General features: G+C 41.0%; 1 protein-coding gene across 2 annotated transcripts; it reads left to right on the top strand.

The window, feature by feature from the left end:
- The first annotated feature begins 305 nt into the window (after window positions 1-305).
- Window positions 306-19,475, top strand: crebrf (creb3 regulatory factor). 2 transcript variants are annotated; one of them, XM_066717038.1, is made up of 9 exons: window positions 310-566; window positions 11,186-11,374; window positions 13,200-13,325; window positions 13,911-15,174; window positions 17,265-17,459; window positions 17,837-18,026; window positions 18,196-18,269; window positions 18,594-18,716; window positions 19,224-19,475. In XM_066717038.1, the coding sequence occupies exons 2-9, from the start codon at window positions 11,366-11,368 to the stop codon at window positions 19,340-19,342; spliced, it is 2,100 nt and encodes a 699-aa protein (XP_066573135.1). In that variant the 5' UTR covers window positions 310-566; window positions 11,186-11,365; the 3' UTR covers window positions 19,343-19,475. The 2 variants fall into 2 exon arrangements, with proteins under 2 accessions (XP_066573134.1, XP_066573135.1); XM_066717037.1 differs by lacking the exon at window positions 11,186-11,374 and having other exon boundaries at window positions 306-566.
- The last annotated feature ends 1,233 nt before the right edge of the window (window positions 19,476-20,708 follow it).

Below are 20,708 nucleotides of genomic sequence, written 5' to 3'. Positions count from 1 at the left end.
TTTTGTCAGAGCTTTCTAAGATGAAGTGCAAAATAAATAACACTGCTACCTATTATAACTTAAAAAAAAAATATATATATATATATATATATCATAATTAGATGACCCCTACATATATTATTTCAAATATGCTCTTTTGCAGGATCATGCATCCCAGGGGAAACAGAGAAGAGGATCACAGGAGAGGAGCACATACAAACATAGTCTAATCACTCGCGATTATAGAAGTCAGACGCTGATGCCAAAAAAGAAAACAAGTGTCTGAACATTCTTCCATGACTTTCCACGCATTTCTAACAGTTTCGTCACGGCGCTACAGCCCGATAGGGGGGCTTTCCGCGCTGCGGCGGCTCTGAGTTTTGGGGGCAATCCAGGTGACTCGCGGCCATTGGGCGGCCGGGCCCACGTGACGCGGCAGTCACGCGCTTTCCAGGAACCCGTCAGGAAGAAGAAAAACAAAACAAACGAGAGGCAGCAGCGTGGACTCCATGGAAATGGCACCAAGTACCGAGCGGTAGACGCCAATACGGGGATAAACCGCACTCGAGTATATGGGGAGTCTTAAGGTGAGTAAAGGGGTTACTTAGCAGTCTTGCAACTTGCCGTGCGGTGGTGTGCAGTAGGGCAATGTTTCTGCTTCTTCTTTTTTTTGAACGACTTAAAACACTTTTTTGTGGTATTTTTGTATGCATGCACGCATTTATTTATTTATTTTAAAAAAGCAGCACAAGCTGGTATCCTCTCTCGGCGGTACACGCCCCCCTCCTGCGCTACAGCCTCTGAAATGGCACAGTAACACTACAGGAACCTGCAAGGATACTTAAAAAACCCATCCCTGTTTAAATGTGTGCTCCCGGATCATTTTGCCCGTAGAAAGATCTAGCAACAAGGGAAAACATGTGTAATTTAACCGTGAACTGTGTGCAATTGATGTATAAATGTGCATATGAAAAAGGAAATGATGCTGTATTTCACATGTAGCTCTTGTATTTTGCGCTATTCTCCACGAAACGAGTGTTTATTGAACTGGCCGTGTGAGCTTTGCAACTATTTTACGTAACCAAATAGGCCCTTTAAAATGTTGTTTATACTTTTATCTGCCCATCCTGAAATGGGTGGGTGTGTGTTGTCAAAGACTTCGTACTTGATTGACAGCCTTGACGGCCCAATCCGTCGCTTGGGGAGGCGGGGCCTGGGCAGACGCGAGCCAATGGGGTGCGAGAATAGCGTGAGTTGTGGCGAGAGTGAAACCGGAGTTAGGTTGACGTTTATTTGTTTGTGTTGGAGGCCATGTTGAGTTCAGGGCTGTGTGGGAGTATTAGTAGGTCAGCGCTTAACAGGATTGTGTTTTAGGCACAAAACGAGGGATTATACAAAATTAAAGCAGGCTGCTTCTCCCTGTTATTGTCTATACAGAGTGCATACAGGTATCATACATGAAAGGCCCTTATATTTGATTAGACAACACACTGACATCACAATGTTTTGTAGGTCATATGGCTAGATATGCCGTAATCAGAACGCTGGACATTGTGTGTACAGGACAGACACGGATACTTATCATTATTGCCACGTTTTTCTCACGCAGAATAACACTGTAAACCAGTTATTATGGAGAATCGTGGATTCATGTTTAAATGCATGATGACTGGAGAGGAGTGTTAAAATCTTGGAAAAAAGCAAATCAAATACAGGTTGCAGAGCACCGTAAACAGACCTACTAGGCATGCGCAGAGGATTACAGTTTGAAGCGAGGCGGTACGTCTTGCTACAAGTAAACAGACGGGATATCCGTCAACTTTCATTCTGAGCCGACCTTGGCACAATAGATGTTTATGATTATTTCTATCTGTATATCATGGGATTGTTTGTTTGTTTATTTAGGCCTTGTCTCGACATCCATATATATTTCTGCACATGCAATAAATGCATGTTTGATTCTTTTTGTTTTGCTGGTACTATTTCGAGGAGTGCGGCATCAAAGTGGCTTTCTGTTTCTGTCAGTTTGCCGCATTGTGCCAGTGTCTGATAAGGTTAGGGTTTGGTTCAAGCTTCGGCCAGTAGCGATTGAATTCAGTAAATGTCACAGGCCTGGGGGAGGGAGTATAATTCCCGTCTCCGAATCCTTTGTAGATTTAAATTTAACATCATGATTATGATATTATTATTAATAATAGGTCAGATCACAAACAAAATCGACGTCCATAATACTCTTCCCAAAATAGGCGAAGGGATCCCTACATGTACATACATCCTCTTCATTCAGGCAGTAGAATTGGAAATCAGCCATGTAAGCTTCCTCGGGTCTGTTTCTGAGCAATTAAACGTACCATAGAGAATAAATAAATGCATTTGTTTCATGCTCGGTTTCTATTCAATTAATTGGTGCTTACCTGTAACTTACTTGGAAGTCTTTATCACTTTAGTATTAGTATTAATATTAGTATTATTTGTAGTCACATCAAAGAGAACACATTTGAGAATGCAGCATAACCATAGACCTCCCAAGAGCAGCACATTTCCTTGACTTGTCACAGCAGTTTCCACAGCGATCATTGCCTGCATTTGATTAATCCCCACTGTAGTGTTTCCATTATCTGTGACTCAGCATGACACAGAGACATCACCTGCTGCTCTGTCAAGCAGGCTTTAAGCCGAGCCAAATTGGTCAAGCAGGGATTGTGTTCTTATGGAGGACAATGATGTAGATGGCTGGCTTAGGTAAGGCAGAGCTTTTGTGATGCCTTTTCTGGTTACAGTTGCAGAACAAACCACTAGAGGTTCACAGAGCAGGGGAAGTCAATGCAGGCAAGAAGCCTGGCTCCTGTCTGGCATCAATTCATACTGAGTAGTTATCTGATTCCCTCACCAAAAGGAAACCCATGCATGAAAATAGATATCTGTATATACACATGCATCAACATTTTACATATGATTGTATGTTGCATCAAAATCACATGTTTAAAAATACTAAGGATTGACGTTAAAGACAGAGCTAGAATTCACAGAAAAGGTAACTGGTAAATTCATTTAATTATTTTAGTTATGATTTATTAAACTTACTAATATTTATATGAGGTTGTGTTATAACTCGTTCAATTAAATTTGAAAGGCTCTTGTATTTTTGGATTTAACAAACAAACAAAATAGCAAGCAAATTGTTGATTGCCTCCCTTGACTCTTATTTAAGAAATCAGTGGCTAAATGTGTTGAATTTATGGGTTTCAAGAATTACAAATAAAAGAGTGAGACCAGTCACTGAACATAGTATCTGTGGGGTGGGAAGGCAGTGCAGTTCCTTATTTGCTTTCTACTTCAGTAAAACAATTGCAGTCACAGATTTCTTCAGAAATGTAATGTAAAGCATGACAAAAGGAAAAGGACTTTGACTGTGGATTACATTTCTCAGTCAAGGTCCTGTCTGACTCATTTGAGACTCTAGATGATGTTTAAGAGGCAGCAAAACATGTATGAATGAGACAGTTTACTTCGTTACCATTCCAAGACAGCACGCTGATTCTAGAGCACAGTCAGAACAACGTAGAAAGCGCTGCCAGTATCCCAGGAACACAAAAACCAAAGACAATCTCCACACAAATCAGTGTGTGACACAATATCATATGCTGTTTACGACTGCTTTTTTTTTTTTTTTTTTGCAGATAAACTTGCAAGGAAAACAAAATGGGCAAGCACTAGGATATGAGTTAATTTGTTAATTACCTATTGTGTAATTATGCCTTGTGATGACTTGAGATAGGGTTGTGGCAGTCAAGTGAAGCTCATTATTAATTATTATTATATTGTTGTTATTTATTTCTTGTCAGATGCCCTTATCCTGGGCGACTTATGTGTTGCACAGCATTTGTTTTGTTTATTATTTTCTATCCTGCGTTATTACTCAAAATTCATGGATTTTGACAAGGGTGAGACATTGCAGCTGCATGCTCTGTAGCTACATGCTTTTCTTTTGCTGCAGAAATGCAAGTGCTGGCAGACACACGCAAATGAGACACATTTGTATGAAACTGAAATGCTGCACTCCCTTTTAAAGGAGAGCGAGAGAGAGAGCGCACTGAAGCACTTCCTGTTGATAGGACTCTGTGTTTGCTTATCTCCCAGGCAGCAGTGTTTTTGCTGGGTGGCAATGATTCTCTTGTTTCATTCCACAGGACATGTATGCTACCTGGTGCCAGGCATGTGGCTTGCAGAGGTGGCAACACATAGGCTGCAGGAGGAGCTGCCTGCAACTGCTTTACAATGTAGAACAGACACGGAACACAGTTCACAGTTTTGGACTACTGTAAATGGCAGAGCAATGAAAGAAATTTGTTTTGTTTTTAGATTTATTTTTAGATTCGTATTCAGGGGAAATGTGATGTGATCTGATTTCGAATAAAAGGTGGTTGTGCAGCGCATGATATGTGTCTTAACTTACCCGCACTATGAGAACAGTTGAACATTTTAAATGATCATTGCATGAGAAAAATGTCTCTGAAATCCTTGTCAAGGTACTTTTGCGCATTTTTGTTTTGGTTTTCATCCAGGACTTCCCTACAGTATCCTTCAGACTCTTGGGTCACGTGTTGAGTGACATTGATTGGGGTTCTATTTAGACACCTTATCTCATTCAGTATTTAAAGAATGTTTTCTCAATGTCTGCCTGTATAGATTAAGTTGAACCGAGTTATGGGACATTGTCTTTTTCAGTTTGTTTAAATATTGGCTTTTGGATGGGGGTGATGGGGGTGTGGAGGAAGGGGAGGGGGTGTGGGAAGAGAAAGTGGGAGGTGGGAAAATGGGAAGGGGTTGGAGGGAAGGGGAGGTGGGATGATGGAGGAGAAGGGAGGGGGAGGGGATGAAGTGGTGAATATGTGGAAATGGGGAGTGGGAGGTGGGATGTTGGAGGAGGCAAGGGGAGGATGTTATTATTTTTTATTATTTGATTTCACCGTTATCCAGGGTGTCTTACAATTGTTGCAGTATATGATATTATTTTCACATTTTACCCATTTATATAGCTGGACATTTACTGGAGCAATCTATGTAAAGTACCTTGCTCAAGGGTACATCAGCAGTGTTGGGGGGAAGGAGGGAAGAATGGAAGGGGAGGAGGGTGTGTGGGGTGATGGGGAGGAGGAGGGAAGGATGGGAAGGAAGGAAGGAGGGAGGGAGGACGGAAGGAGTAAAGGAAGGAAGGAGGAAACAATGAAGGAGGAGGGTGGCATGATGGTGGAGGGAGGACAGAGGGGGGAAAAGAAGGGAGGACAGTGGTTTGGGGTGGGGGAAAAGAACGGAAGACGGAAGACAGAGGGGTAGGATGGGGTAGGAGCAGGGTGTTGACATGGAAAACCTGTTTGGGTCAGTTTTTCTTTTGTTCCCCACATGTGGACAGCAGTGTCACTAGAGGGTAGGGTTGCTTAATTAAACTTTTAAAATCCAAATGTAAAGTCTCAATATAGCCTGCCTGCAATGCCCTCCAAAACATAGGTAAGCTCTTATGTCCTCCGTCTGTCTGTGCTTGGTAGTTGTGCCACAAATGCAGGCGTGTGAGGGTGCTAAATGTCAGTGAGTGTGGATCTCTGTACGCAGTGTAGCACTGTTACCAGGGAGCCAGTCGGAGTTCTGTGTTGCAGAAGTGGCGGACTATAGTTTTCCCTTTATTATCCCATTCAAAACACTTGCTCTGCTGTGTGCCTGAAAAATCTGTGAAGATAAACTACTCGAAGGTCACATGATGGTGTTTTCTGTGGCCCTCACTTTTAATGTTACTCGTTGTTGTTTGTTATTATCATCATCATCATCATTATCATTATCAGGTTTATAATTTTTTCTGATATTTTTACTTTTCTTGCAACAGCTTTGGCAGCTGTAGATTTTAGGTTACAGTAAGGCACCTCCAAGGTAGATAATGGATCATTCAATACATTTAATTGCATGTGTGGTGATCTCTATTCTATATTCAGACTGTGGACCCTTGTGACTGTGACTGTGGCTGTAAAATCTGCAATGATAGCACAGGGCCCTGTTTACTATATTGCTACTATTGCAGCATTTCAGCAGTTTTATAGGTCTCCCAGGGTAGCGTCTGCTTCTGCTGTCCATGCTTTATTGTCTTTTTCATGTTCCAGTGAATGCCTTCCAGGTATAAGGCAATCTGTTTAAATCCTCCCACAATGTCTGTGAATCTGTGACGTGTTGGGGAAGGAGGGGGGCGGGGGCGGGGGCGGGGGGGGGGTGAGTGAAGTTAGCCACGTTGCTTTAACAGCCAATAACATGATTAGAGAAACCAGTGATTTGAATGATTTGAAGCTGTTGGTTATGATAGTGTTCCCACCTCTCAGCTGCACTGCTTTTTGTCTTTTGTATTTTTTACCCTGACAAATAGTTGTGTATAGTGGTTTAAGCTTGCCACTCTCTCCAGGCAGACTTTCTGCAGTGGAATTGTGCCCCTGTACTGCACACCAATGCACTCGTTCTGTCCTCAGTTCGCCTGCTGTCTCTGTTATTTACTTTGCCAGTTTGTACAAGCCGAACAGACTGGTTAACGAAAACCTTACTTGATTCCTATCAAATTTGAAGCATTAATTCTATCATCAGGGCAGCTGTACAGTGTGGTTGTGGTATGTTTCAATGACATTTGGTTGATGACATTCTGTATTTGCTGTGGAACATTTTGCATTATGTTAAATACAACAATGTAAGGTGTTTTATTTATGTATTTTTGAATATACAGCAATTCTGCAACTTATAATGGCATTATATATGGGAATTTAATATAATGGATTTATAATGTCATTCCTATTAGCCAAACACCTGTAAATAAGATTCATATTCTGTACTGTTAGCAGAGATACTGTTTTGTCAGGCCTGAGAGATTTGACACTGTATACCATTGTATTACATCAATTGATTAGCTACCCAATTTAAAGTCCTATCAACAGCCTGAAAGTCTGTACATGCTGCACTTAATGCTGCTGTAGGATTCAATTATAATTTGTGAATAACACCCATGTGAAGATGCTGAACACCTGCTCGAAATAAAGAAAGTTGTTGCACTGAGACACAGTCTAGAAGTCCAGGTGATGACACTCCTGCAACACTGGACCACAACCTTGGAGTGTATGGTAGTCCTTTTTATAAGTAGCCGAGACCACCGTGGCGATTTGTTTTCATGGTGGGAACCTCTTTAGGGCAAGAGGCTCAACAGTGCTGACCCATACTATGTACGTCCTGCACTTGTAACCTAATTAATCTTCGGACTCTCTTCTTTCCATTCCTGTGAGTTTTGATGAATGTGGACTATTTCACCCCCCCCTACAGTGAAATAGGTAAGACACTGCCACACTTTCAAGCGGTGGAGAGTTTCCTTGCATTATACAGCAGGTGTGGTGCTGTAATACTCATCCAAAAGACAACAGAGCACCACTCGTTACTGAGACTGTTTTCCAGTGGAGCATGTTGGCAGGCATGCATTATGCAGTTACAGTGCAGTACAGTGTTGCTCTCTCATCTCTGTTTCCATTTATGTAAACATCGGCCATGACAAAGTGGGGTAGCTGGGTGTTACACTGATTTGTTGAAAATGGCTGAAATAAAAAAAACAAAATACAAAACAATTCCAGCTTTTGTTTTTAATTGTCAACAGTAGGCTTTTCTAAGTAGCTCTAGGAGGCCTTGTTATTAACATGTTACTACTGTGGTGATAATGTGTTCAGAATCAGTAAACATTCACCCTTTTGTCTTCCATTAGTTAGGATTTCTAGATTGCTATTCCAAATGAGTTTACTTTCAGGTGAAGAGGTGAAAAACCTAAATATTTTGGTGTACTTTATAGCTGTGTTTTTTGTTTTTTTCTGAAACCTCCATGTGTTGGAGTGACCATGTAGGGTTTTTTTGGGCTCTTCCCTGTGTATTTGATTATCATTGGTATGTACGTCGCCCTGGACAAGGGTGTCTGCTAAGAAATAAATAATTATTATAATGTTGCTGGATCGGGATTGAGTGCAATATTGATAAACCATTTAGTCCTTTATGTTCTATATTTTTTGTCAGACTTTGTCAGACAAAATATATATTATGAAGGAGGATAAAACTTACAGTATATAATTACTGAAACCGCTGATGTTGGGAAGTATAATATTGTGTATTCACAAACGTGCAGAAACTGCTTCTATTTTAAATGATCCGAAATGGCGTTCTGCTGTTGCCGTGACTGCAATGTACAGTGCAGCAACTGTGTTCCACAGAATCAGCCATCCAGCTTCTGCACTGTGCATCATTCTTGCTCAGCCTTCCACAGGAAAACTATTTCAGTGACTTGCTCTCCCCCTCCCTGCCTCCCTCTCAGTCTCGTTCTCATCCACTCTGCACCCTCCCACCCCTGTGTTTCTGTCTCAGTCAAACCAGCTGGATGCAGTTTCATTCAGCTTTCTTAATTTAGTGTTATTGTGCATTTTAATATTTATACGACGAGGCAAGCAAAGACCTCATGCGTTGTTGTACCCCCCCCCCAACGCTCTCAGGTGCTCAGAGTTAGACCTCGCATCTTTGGAGCTCAACAGGAAATTAATTTTCCTCAATTTTCAGCTGTCTATTGTACTGTACAGTTTGTGATCTTGTGCGTGTGCATTTACGCAGATGCGTTATTATTTTGTAGCCGTTTACCAGGCATACATTCAGTCATTCAGTAAAAGGTGCAGTTCTCAGTGGTGTCAAAAAATGTATTTCTGTGATTGATGCGGAAAGTAGTTCCATTAATCTGACAGCAGCTCCATTAAACTGACATGACCCTGGAGTTTATTCAAGGCAAGAGCTTGTGCGCTACGTAGGTAGACAGAGGGCCGGAAATATGTAGTCTGACCTGTGAAAGGAACCGTCTTTTAAAATAAAATCTTTACACAAATCTATAGCTTTGCACCAGAGAAAGGTCTTGTCATGAGCTGAAAATCCTGTTCTCTGTTCTGACTCTGAATTCTAGAGTTACTTTGTTCACTTGCTTTTGCTGTAGATTAGCCTTAACTGTAAACTGGTTTGGTTTCCCAGTTAGGACGACTACTACTACTACTACTACTAATAAATAATAATAATATTATCACATTGATAGAAACAAATAGCAACTGTGTTTTTCAGTCAACAGTAGATTTATAATGTAACAAAATAAATAATAAAGAATCAATAATGTGTTTTAGCTTTATTATCAAGTTTTCTTCTTATAAAGAGCTGCCCCCATTTGAGAATGACTGGATTTGGGCCGTATTATATTTGGATTGGCTCTGAAGTATTCTGTTAGGGTCTCACTAGGCTGGGATTGCAGCCATTTAGATTAATGAAAGGGGGAATAAAGCCCTTTGAGAATAAAAGATGAAATGCTTAAGAGAACTGAGAATTTCAGAAATGTTCACCAGACCATAAGCAAAAAAATAAAATAAAATAAAAAAGAGGAGAATTTAATTATTTCCTGGTTCGGCTATTCATAAATTGTGCCATCAGAAATAAAATCTGTGGGATACATAAGAATATTTAGTTATTCAGAAATATTCAGAAATGTGGCCATTTTGAGCGCACTCTGAACAAGTTGATGCCAGCTGTTCTGTTCCTTTAAGTAGTCCATTGATTGGGATTTCAAAGAAAAGGTTCAGTATGCTTTTTATACTGTCTCTTAACATCCCAAATGACTGCCTCAGAATGGGAGAATTTCCTTCTGAAGTCTTTAAAAAATGTGTTTAAAATCTTTAGGATAGATGAAAATATTCAGTGGTGATCACAAACATATTCAATGCAAATGTGGCTTGTAAGCTCTGAAAATGTTGCCACTAGAGTTAGAAATAATTATTTCATTAATCTTCTGTTTTTGATTTTTCCTGTGTGTTTAGTTTCAAATGTGCCATATTTGTCTACTTTGTTTGTTGGCTTGGTTGTTGTTTGTTTGCCTTTTGCTGTCACTGAAAGTGTATCTGGAAGTAGAACACTTAATTTGTGTCTTAGTCTACGTTTAATAGCTGCAATTCACCACACCTTCCATCAACATGACACCCTGTTCACTGTGCAAAACAATAACTTGTGTGAACGTTACTGAAGGCTCTCCGACATTTAGTTTTCAAGTGAAAGCACTCTGATAGGCGGCGTTTTCTTATTAATGGCTCAAATATTTCGATGTGCAGTCGAGTCCTGTGCATCAATTTATTTCAATACCAATTGCTTAGAAAAATACTATTCTAAATCTTCATTGTACAGCGACTGCTGTTCCAGAAGGAAGTTTAATCATTTATTTAAATACTGTGCCTAAATGGTCCAGCCTCTTTTGCAAAACTATGCAAATGTGGCAGCTGGTGGTGTAAGAGGAAGGTCATTTATACTAGCTCAGAAATGGCTTGCACTCTGCACGTTTGAAATGCAGCATTTGACTGTGGAGTTTATTTTTCCAGTGCCTGTGCAGAGGGGGCTGTGTGAAAGAGCAGCGTATGGTGATAAATATCATGTTTGACTCAATTAGCGCTCTATAAGGATGTGATGTCAGCAACCGCAGCACCCGACACTGTCTGATGGCCTTGTTTTTGTTCGTTTTGTTAAGTGCTGGCCAAAACTGTTTAACAATTAATTAAACAACTTCATTGAATGCACCATTATGCATAATAATAATAGCCTCTCCCCTTCTTTCCACTTGAATAATTTTGAGGAATTAAAAAAACAAACAAACAAAAACATTGCTGTTAAAAATAGCTAGAGGTCTTGAGTGCTGGGTCTGTTTTCCATCAGATTAATACCCATGCTTTGAGACTGATACTATTTTTTTTCTGCTGCAATGAAATGCGTTGTGGAAAGTGCTTAACATGTTGTTGTTGATGGTGGATAAATCTGTTTTGTGGACAGGCTGAACTGTTTCCCTCTTCACATACTACTGGAGTTGTGAACGAAAACGTATGAGTGAAAGACCCAAAGCTCCTGCATATCTAAACCGAAGAACCATCCCTGACGGGTATTGATGTCCATAATCACAAACCAGTTGAAAGTCATTAACCCCCCCCCCCCATATATTAGGATTGTGTTTTAGGATTTATTTATTTATTTCTCTCTCTCTCACTATTTAACCTTCCAGATATTGTATAGAAGATGGCTTATAAACTTTTGTTTTAAAATTTATCTTTATCCCCCCCTCATTGTTTCATTCTTTTCCCCTTTTTAATAGAAAACAATCAACACAGGAGGACCAGACAAGCAAGCTTTATTAAGCCACTGAGGCTAGAAAAATACTCTTTTGTGACTGAATTAATTGATTACTGCCAATATAAAATAAAAACTGGAAACAACTGGACCTGAAAAACAACAGCAAAGATTCAGATTAGACACAGAAGATCTGTGCTTGGCAATGCCTCAGGTAAGAGATCTGGGTTTGGAGAGCTCAGGTCTCTCTTTGTGACTTACCCTGCCTTCTCTGCTAATTAATTTACAGTTTTTCTATTTTAATTTACTCTTCAAGGACAGTAGGCTTTAGAAGCTTTGAGGATTGCATGTTTCTCCGCTAGGCACCATTGCTGCCTTTGTACAAAACCAAAGCAGTTGCTCCTGATTATGTAATGGCCAATAGAATGCTTTGGAATGACGTACGCACATTCTTGGTGAGATCTTAGGCAACTGGTATTATTATGCTGTAAACGAGTTAATCTTTACATTGCCAAGGTCTTAATGCATTCAAGTAAGAAAATGTATCAAGGTGGTTGATGAAAAGGCCAGTCATTGATGTAGTACTTATTGTATATTCAGTTTTAAGATTTCGGATATACTATAGAGGAAATTCTTTATTACATTTTCTCTGTCAAAAGCAGTAATGGATATGTGGTTTAATAGCACACTCAGCTGAAATGGTAAACCACAATAGCAGAGAGAGAGGAACAAGCAGTAGATTCTGTTCAAGTTTTTTTTTTTTGTTCTTGCCTACTTTATTTTCTTTTTGTGAAAAATCATGATTTTAATGATTTCTAAACACACTACATTTACACAGTAGCATTGAAATAGAGGTAGAAGACAGAGCTTTGGATGAAAATTACTTCTGGCTCTCAAACTACATACCATGTCAAACTTGTCTCGCCAGATGTAGTCCTGCACACACTGTTACTTGTCTTTGAAAATACTTTATTTATAGAAAAGCCGACATTTTGTTTTACTGGCCTTCCTGAAAACACAGGAAAGTTAGGTTAAAAGAAATGTCGGCTTTCGTATCAATAACATTTCTGGGGGAGAGAAGCAGTTCCATGTGAGACTACACATTTTCTAAAAGATGTTTTCCTTGGGAGCTGTTTTCACCATCACCACTCAGTAACTGTTAACTGAGTGTGTGTGGATAATTTGTGTCAAATAACTTGCATTGCTTACCACTAAGCAAAAAATACATTAAAGCATCTTAAACATGTAAACAAATAAATGTTTTATTTTTATATTTTTATGTTTATTTGCTGTGTAGCATTTAGTCTGTTTGGTGAAAACATTTGCATAACTAGATTGAAGAAGCACTGTTTCAGGTTCTACAGAGTCAACACCCAGGGGCTGAATAGTCAGATAGGAAGGATCGACATTGGCTCAAATTACAGTGTTTTTAACAGCAGGTAGATGCAGTACATTTTTCAGTTGTCATGCTTAAAAGTCAACCCTAGGTCAGAGCATGTGGTCAAATGCTTAGTAACCCAAAGAAGTTAATTTAATGAGTAGTAAAATACTACCTATCACAGTTAGAAAATGGAAATGGAAAAATATCCTGAAGATGAAATTGATTTCCAGGTATCTTTATCATTGCCACTGACAATAGACCTTACCTTAAGACTGAAGTGCCCAATGAGGGGCAAAGAACAACAAAAACAACACCATAAAGTAGGCTCATTCACGTGTGAAGGACCTACACACAGCTGTGGCATTATTTTGTGCATGTGGTCCATATGAAGACATTTCAGCTAAGAGATGGCTGGGAGCAATTTGCTCAAATTGTGGGTGTTCATTCTGCAGAGCCTGGAGTTTTTCTGCAGCGCTAAGAGTGAAAACAAAGAGTTACCATGCCCAGAAGAGTTTGACTTCAAATGGGCAAACATCAGCTCAAAGCATGGGTGGTTGCTGTGACGTTTTTTTTCTTTTCTTTATTAGTACCACAAATGGAAAAATGTTTGTTTGCTTATTAATTAATTAATAAACCTCTCCATCGTTCCCTCTCCTAGCCTAGCATAAGTGGAATGGATCCTCCTTTTGGGGATGCCTTTCAGAACTACAGCTTTGCTGACCAGGCACTGACCAGCACTGATCTACTGGCGAGCAGCTCCGATCCTGATTTCATGTATGAACTGGTAAGCACAGAACCATTACGTTTTTATATGTAGATGCCTTGCAGTCTCTAAGAGAGAGTGTCTGTCTCTCTGGTAATAAAACAGTCAGTGTGATTGTTGCACATGTTAATGATGGAATGTTTTGGCAAATAGTACCAGCTGCTCTGGAAACTGCCTTCTTTGACAGGTCATTCATTTGTGTGTGAGTTCTGGGATTTTGAGATGCTGAAGCTAATGTCGTCCCCTTCCCAGTTAGGTTCTCATTGGGCAGTTGGTCTGAATGTAAAGTCCTGATTGATTTGGATTTTTCAAGTTTTTGTTCTCTCTTTATATTAGCCAGAAGTTGATTAGTCTCAGTGATGTGGTAGTTATGAAGTTTGGTATTTTTGTATGTTTTATGTAGAATAATAATAAAAATACCTAGGGTGTTTAAAAAAATGTGTATGTTGGGAGCATAAAGGCTTATTCTCTCAACTGATTAATACGTTTTATGGTCTGGTGGAGAACAGTGGTCGCAATCCTCATTTCTTGGGTGTTCAGGATGATTTTCTGTTTTCATGTTTTGATAGAATGATGGATTTCTGTGTTTTCTCCTCCCCTGTCCAGGACCGAGATATGACTTGCAGACAGAGTCCGAGAGGCAACATCATGTCTGTGGGGGACTGCAAAGAGATGGAAGGCATGGACCACTTTACAGAGGTGGACAACGACCCCACTTGCAACTCCAATTTCGAACACTGGGACACGTACTGGGAGGACTTGACCAAGTACACCAAGCTGACCAACTGCGACATCTGGGGGACGAAGGAGGTGGATTTCCTGGGTCTGGATGACTTCTCCAGCCCTTACCAGGATGAAGAGGTGATTGGGAAGACGCCCACCTTGGCGCAGCTCAACAGCGAGGACTCCCAGCCTGTGTGCGACACCCTCTACCACCCCGACCTGATCCTGGGTCAGAAGCCGCATACCCTCACTCCTTCCATCAACAGGAAGAAGGCGAGCTGCAGGCTGGCAGCCTCCAGCTCCACGATGGGCAGGAACCCGCTGCCAGATTACGCAGAGGGCGTGCAGAAAGCTACCAGGCCTGTGCCTTCCAGCACGGAGACAATCTCCAAGGCTCAGGCCCAGAACCCCAAGGTGATGTCGCTGACCTCGGACAGCAAGGACTATGTGCGCAAGGCCAAGGTCAGGATTAATGCGGCTCCCCGCAGACCGATGATGGATGCCGCTCCTGCACAGGCCAACCTCACCATCGACTCCTCATTCGCTGAGAACCGCAACACACCTGTTCCTACCACCAATGCAGCTACAGCCACCACCACTGCTGCTGCCGCTGCTGCTACTGCTGCTGCTGCAGCTGCCACCACGGCCTCCCCCACTCCTTCTGCTGCGGCCACAGCAGTGGCTTCAGCCGTGGAGGACAAGAAGTTGGAAAAGCCCAGGGTGGAGGTGGCCCCAGTTCTGGAATTCAGTGCCCCAGCCGTGGTCTCCCGAGAACTGTTTCCAGCAGCAGGGGGCAGTCAGGAGCTTTTTCCTCCGGGCACCCTGGGGAGTGCTGAGGCCTCCCTGAAAAAGGAGGAAGAGCACAACTACTCCCTGTTCGTCACAGAGGCCAAGCCGGCCGGCAGAGAGGAGCCGGAGATGGAAGAAGAAGAAGAGGAGGAGGAGGAGGAGGAGGAGGAAGAGGAGGAGGAGGAGGAGGAGGAGGAAGAGGTGGATGAGCCAGATGAGCCAGACTTGGAGGAGGAGGACCATGATGAGGGCTTCGGCAGCGAGCACGAGCTGTCTGAGAATGAGGAGGAGGAGGAAGAAGAGGAGGATTATGAGGACGATAAGGACGATGACATGAGCGACACCTTTTCCGAACAAGGTACTGTAGTCTGTGTGGACTTCGGCTGGTCGCTCGACTTTTGATATACCGTGTTCTCAAAGCACAGATTAGACCAAATACAGTATGACGTGGGGAATCAGTTCAACAGTATAATTGAAGGCTTCAGTGACATCACACCCTGAAGGGTTGTGCGGTGGTTGTAGAGTGACAGGATAGCTTTGCGAGAATAGAACGCACACGTGTGCATTTACATATACAAGTGCGTAAATTGTGAAGTATTGCATCGCATGGATTAACGGCTTTATGGATGAAACGCTTCTTATGCTTTTGTCCTTCCCAGACTTTGAACACCATTTCAAGGGTTATAGTGTTGGCTGGTTTATTGGAAAATAAACACCCACGTAGCCATTACACTCCTGTGGTAAAAAGCGAAGGGAATTTTATTATTTTAATTCATAGTAGACTTTTATTTTTGTATTTTTCCATATTAATGTATTTATAACAAACGACAAAATTGCAGCTAAGCAAAATAAATTGTGCTCTTCTAATCCAGACAGGCTTCTTTCTATAAAAGCTTTTGTGCAGCTATCTTTCTGGAATATCTTGGTCACATTTAGCTTAAGTGTCCTGATTCATTAAACATTTGAGTTTTAAGAGAATGTTTGGACAGAACCCAAGTGTGTGCAAATATTTAGCTTATGAAGTCAGAATTAGTTTTTTTTTCTCTCCTCCCCTTTCTTGATTTGATGTTAAATTTAGAGAAAGATGTGTACGGTGAGTAATCGCCTGAGCAGCAGAGATAATGTAAAGGGTGAGTGAGTCATGCTGCAAGTTGGCCTCGGTGAGCAGACTTGACAGAGCAAAGCAATTGTTCAGACGGAGCCGAGCTGCACCAAGACAACTGGACTTCAAAGCAACACATACCACCACAGAGCCCTACTGAATATTGGGGGCTGTACTAAACCATCTGTATAATAGGGTGACAATACATTTTTCCTTAAAAAAGCAGTTTAGTGTAATGCCTTTAAAACGGCACTGATGAAACTGAAAATCACTGGTACAATTCTTTTACTTTAACAACAACTGTACATTGGCACAACCTTTCCCAAAATAAGGTGACAAGCACAAAATATCCAGCCCCTGGTATAGAAGCCATTTGGATGTAAAATCTGGAATGGCTGAAAAAGCTAATTCCCAGATGCATGAAATCTACAGTGTAAATGGTGCTCATAACTCCCCAATAGTGAGCCGTGCTTCCATGTGGGACCATACAGCAGGCATTTCCGGGGTTTGAAGATTGGCCCAGCAGGAGCATCACTGGCACTCTGGTGTATAAAGCTTGCAGGGCTGTTGGATGTATCATTTTGCCTGGGAAGTGTTCAATGAATAATAAGTGTTGCTCTGCAAAATCTGCGAATAAGATCTGTTTAGTTTTTCTGTTGCAATGGAAGTAGCCATGACCTCCACAACAACCTATCATCATATTTTAATCGTTACTCATTACTAGTATTCTTTGTATATACTTGATCTAAACCAAGTTGTTCAGTTTTAGTCCAGGTTTACATAGGAGCCTTTTTTTGTGTTTAGGCCTAATTGTTTCTCTATTATTAGGTTAATGACTCAGAGTCCACTCCAAGCTGCTTTATTAATGATGGTCCAGACTTTTTGCAAAGAATTGCTGTAGTAGCTATGAAAAAGTTTGTGTAGATGGAATGGAGACACTGGCTTAAATGCCACTGCGATATTTAACCATTTTCTTGAATAATGCAGAACCACTCACCTTCCTAATTAACAAGCCAATCAAAGGGCCTTTGTAGGTTGGTCACAAAAGACTTACGTGAATCTTGTTTGCCTGATGAAAATGTTTTAAGGTAGTGTAAGTTTTTATCTGTGTGTTCTTTCAAGGGAAAGATTATGCACAGAGCATCAGCATAAAAAAAAAAAGCACATTTCAATAAAAACACAAAAAACGTTGGGCCTTGCAACAAAACAGGGTATGTGTAACAGGACATTTATACTGTCCTTGATGCAGGAGTAGTGTGAAGCTCTCCTTCCGTATTAGGCTACCATTTTGTTTTTTTGTTTGTTTCCCTGTGGTGTGATGGCCGGCTCTCTTGTCGTTCCTGCAGGGTGTGACAATGACGCAGTGGAGGACATGAAGGGTGTGACGGCAGGTTTCTCCAGGAAGAGGGGCAAGCGCCGATACTTCTGGGAGTACAGCGAGCAGCTCACCCCCTCCAAGCAGGAGCGGATGCTAAAGCCCTCTGAGTGGGACAGAGACACATTGCCTAGCAACATGTACCAGAGGAATGGCCTGCATCACGGTAAGAGCAAGGGCTGGGCAACAGTGGATTTGGCGGGGGTGGGGTGGTGCTCAGTGTAGGATTTGTGACTTCATCCAGGCTTTTAATTTGAGGTTAAAAAGTAACATAATTCTCTGTTTCAGCTTCTGCGTCTGAGTTTTTCTTGTTTGCCTTTTAGTGTTGGTCCTGAGTGTTGAGTATGGAGAAGAGAAAAAAAAACATCATCCACATTCCTTTGGTTTTTATTTTAGTTTGGCTGTGTTCCTGATTTGGTCACCTCATGAATGTAATAGAAGCACCTGGCGGGATGTCACTGGTAGCAGAGCTGTTAGTCGCCGGTTTGGCTTCTGTGGCTGATTTGCCCCTTTGCTCTGACAGAAGTCTCCCTGTTCCAACAGGAAAGTACACGGTCAAGAAATCCCGCCGCACGGATGTGGAAGACCTCACTCCCAACCCCAGGAAGCTGCTCCAAATTGGGAACGAGCTGCGCAAGCTCAACAAGGTGATTAGTGACCTGACTCCAGTGAGCGAGCTCCCGCTGACCGCCCGGCCACGCTCCCGCAAGGAGAAAAACAAGCTGGCATCCAGGTGAGGCAAAGAATCCATTAATAGATAGAAATAACAATCATTTGAATGCTAGACCCTTTAAGGACATACAATTTGGTGACTAAAAATGGCTTGTTTTGAGACCTTTATCAATTTTGGGTTAGCTGACGTAAATTTCATGATGGTTCTTTGCTTGTGTCTTCTCCCACAGGGCATGCCGCCTGAAGAAGAAAGCACAGTATGAGGCCAATAAAGTCAAGCTGTGGGGCCTCAACACAGAATATGGTAAAACTCCAACATTTCTCTCAAAGTTCAGCAGAATGAGGAACTTTTGGATTAGTGCAACTATTTCCTTTTTCCCCCTCCATCTCAAGCTATTGTTACCCATAGTGCTATTTAAAATATGCATGGAACGCTTCACGTGGAGTTTTCTCTTTTGATTAATAAATAAGTGTTTTATCTGGAAGAGAGGCTCAAGAAAAAGGAGCATAAAAAAATCACTGAAACCTTGGAAAGATGGGAAGAGAGAAGTGAGATAATGGGAATGTACAAATTATTTAAACTAATTTGTTTCGACTTGCAGTAAATGTTCTTTTCTCTCTTTTAAAGATCGTATTCTTTTTGTGATTAATGCCATTAAAGAAGAGATCGTGAGCAGGGTGCAGAATCTGAGAGGGGACAAGGGAACAAAAATGGTTGAAAAACTCGACCAGCTCATTAAGGAAACTCTTGGTAAGAAATCTGTCCATTTTGCAGTTGAGATGCACAGTGCAGGGATTAGGTAGGCAAGACAATAGTGTCGTCAATCAGCTGATCAGTCTGCATTGAAGCTAGGTGAAATATGTCTGAGCTAAAAATGTCTTTCCAATCTTAACTCTTCTACACACACTAAACCCTTTTAAACGTTTATAGAATAGCCTTTCCCTTACGGAACTGAGAGGTGGGAACACTGTATTACTTTTGCACCTGGAGAAAATGTACACTGCTGTATCTCTCTCCAAAGAGTGATCAGATGGATTGTCAAAATAATACCTGTAACACACAGCACTATCCAAGTGTGCGCTTTCCGAGTCCTTCCATTTAAATGAATGAATGGAAATTTGACCGTTTGCAGGCTATGAAATTATCTGTCTTTCACAGCTGGGGCAAATGTAAATTAGTATTTAATGTAATTATTTTGTTTTTCTGTCCATCAATTCTTCCTTCATTGTTCCTTTGCGCATTGTTCTTTCTGTACAGTGAGGTCTCCAGTGGCCAGTCAGACATCTGAGTTTGTGAACCAGATCCTGGAGAACACGGCGAGGGGAGATCCTACTGGGGGCCTGGTGGGGCTCCGCGTGCCGACCTCAAAGGTGTAGCGAGCGCCAGCGAGACCACAAGAGTGCCCGGAGCAGACGACACCATTCGCACCATCCGTGTCATGCACTGTAACACTGTTATGTTTTGCATGTTAATTTACATCAAGGAATACACCTACAGACATATATATATATATATATATATATATATATATATATATATATATATATATATATATATATATATATATATATAATGAACGATATAAATATATTTATATAGACTAAAGTGTACATCAGAAGATAAAACACAAAAACAAAACAATAGTACAGTACAGCATACTGGATCTCTGCATTAAGTGTGTTTTACTTGCCATCTTTGCATGTGGTTAGTAAACATCATTTTGGATCCACCACTTACAGATTCCAAAGCCAGTTCTAAATCCCTGAAGACCCTGTACCTTTTTTGAGAGGGGAGGAAAAACTAAACTAAACGCCACATAAAACAAAACATACAGACAGGCGAACATCAGTGCTAGGTTTGGGCAATTCCTGTAGCTTTTGTGAAACTACAGGAATCAACCCTACAAAAATAAACAAACATAGAACAGCAGCAACCTAGAAAGTGCTATAATGAAAACTTCCATTGTGGACATGGTTGAAATAGAAGGAGCAGTAAAAATTGCATCTGGTTGAGATCGGGGTGTAAGGTATTTAAGCAGGGAATGCTGGGATAGTCCAATTGTAGTTTTTTTTGTAGAGTTTTATGTGCTCTGATATTTCCTAGAAAGTGTGAGGGGAGAGGTGGCATCATCCCTCGTGGGGGGAATGTCTTTAGGGATGGAAGTCAGGTTGGGGGCTGATGCAGCCCAGTAGTGAGTGGTAAAGTTTAGATTGTATGGATGAGATGCTAATGTCAAACATTTTCTTCCATACACTTTGTTTGAAATCACTTGACATTCAGACTTCGTAAACTTTGTGAGGGTAGAGGTGTAGGGGTGGAAAAAGTTTGAAATTCCTAAGTTTAAAATAGAACTTCATATGTGTATGTACAAAGTAATATTCATTGTGCCTTGTATTTAAGATAAACTGAAATCCCTGAGGTTTAAAAGAAAGTATACTTTTTACAAAAGGAAAAAGTCTGAATGATGTATAGATGGGTATCTTGTGGATTAGTTATGTATTTTAGCTCTTAAACTATTTTGAATGTACATAGGAACATGTGGAAAATGTAGATATATGCCACAGAGTCTGTGCTTTGTATAATAAGATGGCTCTGAAAAAAAAGAAAAAAGAAAAAAAAACGAAAAAAAAAACGCGCAACTTTGTTTTTTCGGTACATGGCCGGGGAAAAAAGAAAATGACAACTGAACTATTTGCACACTATATTTTGATTGTTTTTTGTACCAAAGACAAATGCAACAAA

Source organism: Amia ocellicauda, chromosome 11 (assembly GCF_036373705.1).
Source record: "Amia ocellicauda isolate fAmiCal2 chromosome 11, fAmiCal2.hap1, whole genome shotgun sequence".
Classification (NCBI taxonomy): Eukaryota; Metazoa; Chordata; class Actinopteri; order Amiiformes; family Amiidae; genus Amia; species Amia ocellicauda.
Note: the sequence above shows the minus strand (reverse complement) of the source record. Positions and strands in the feature narration are given on the sequence as shown.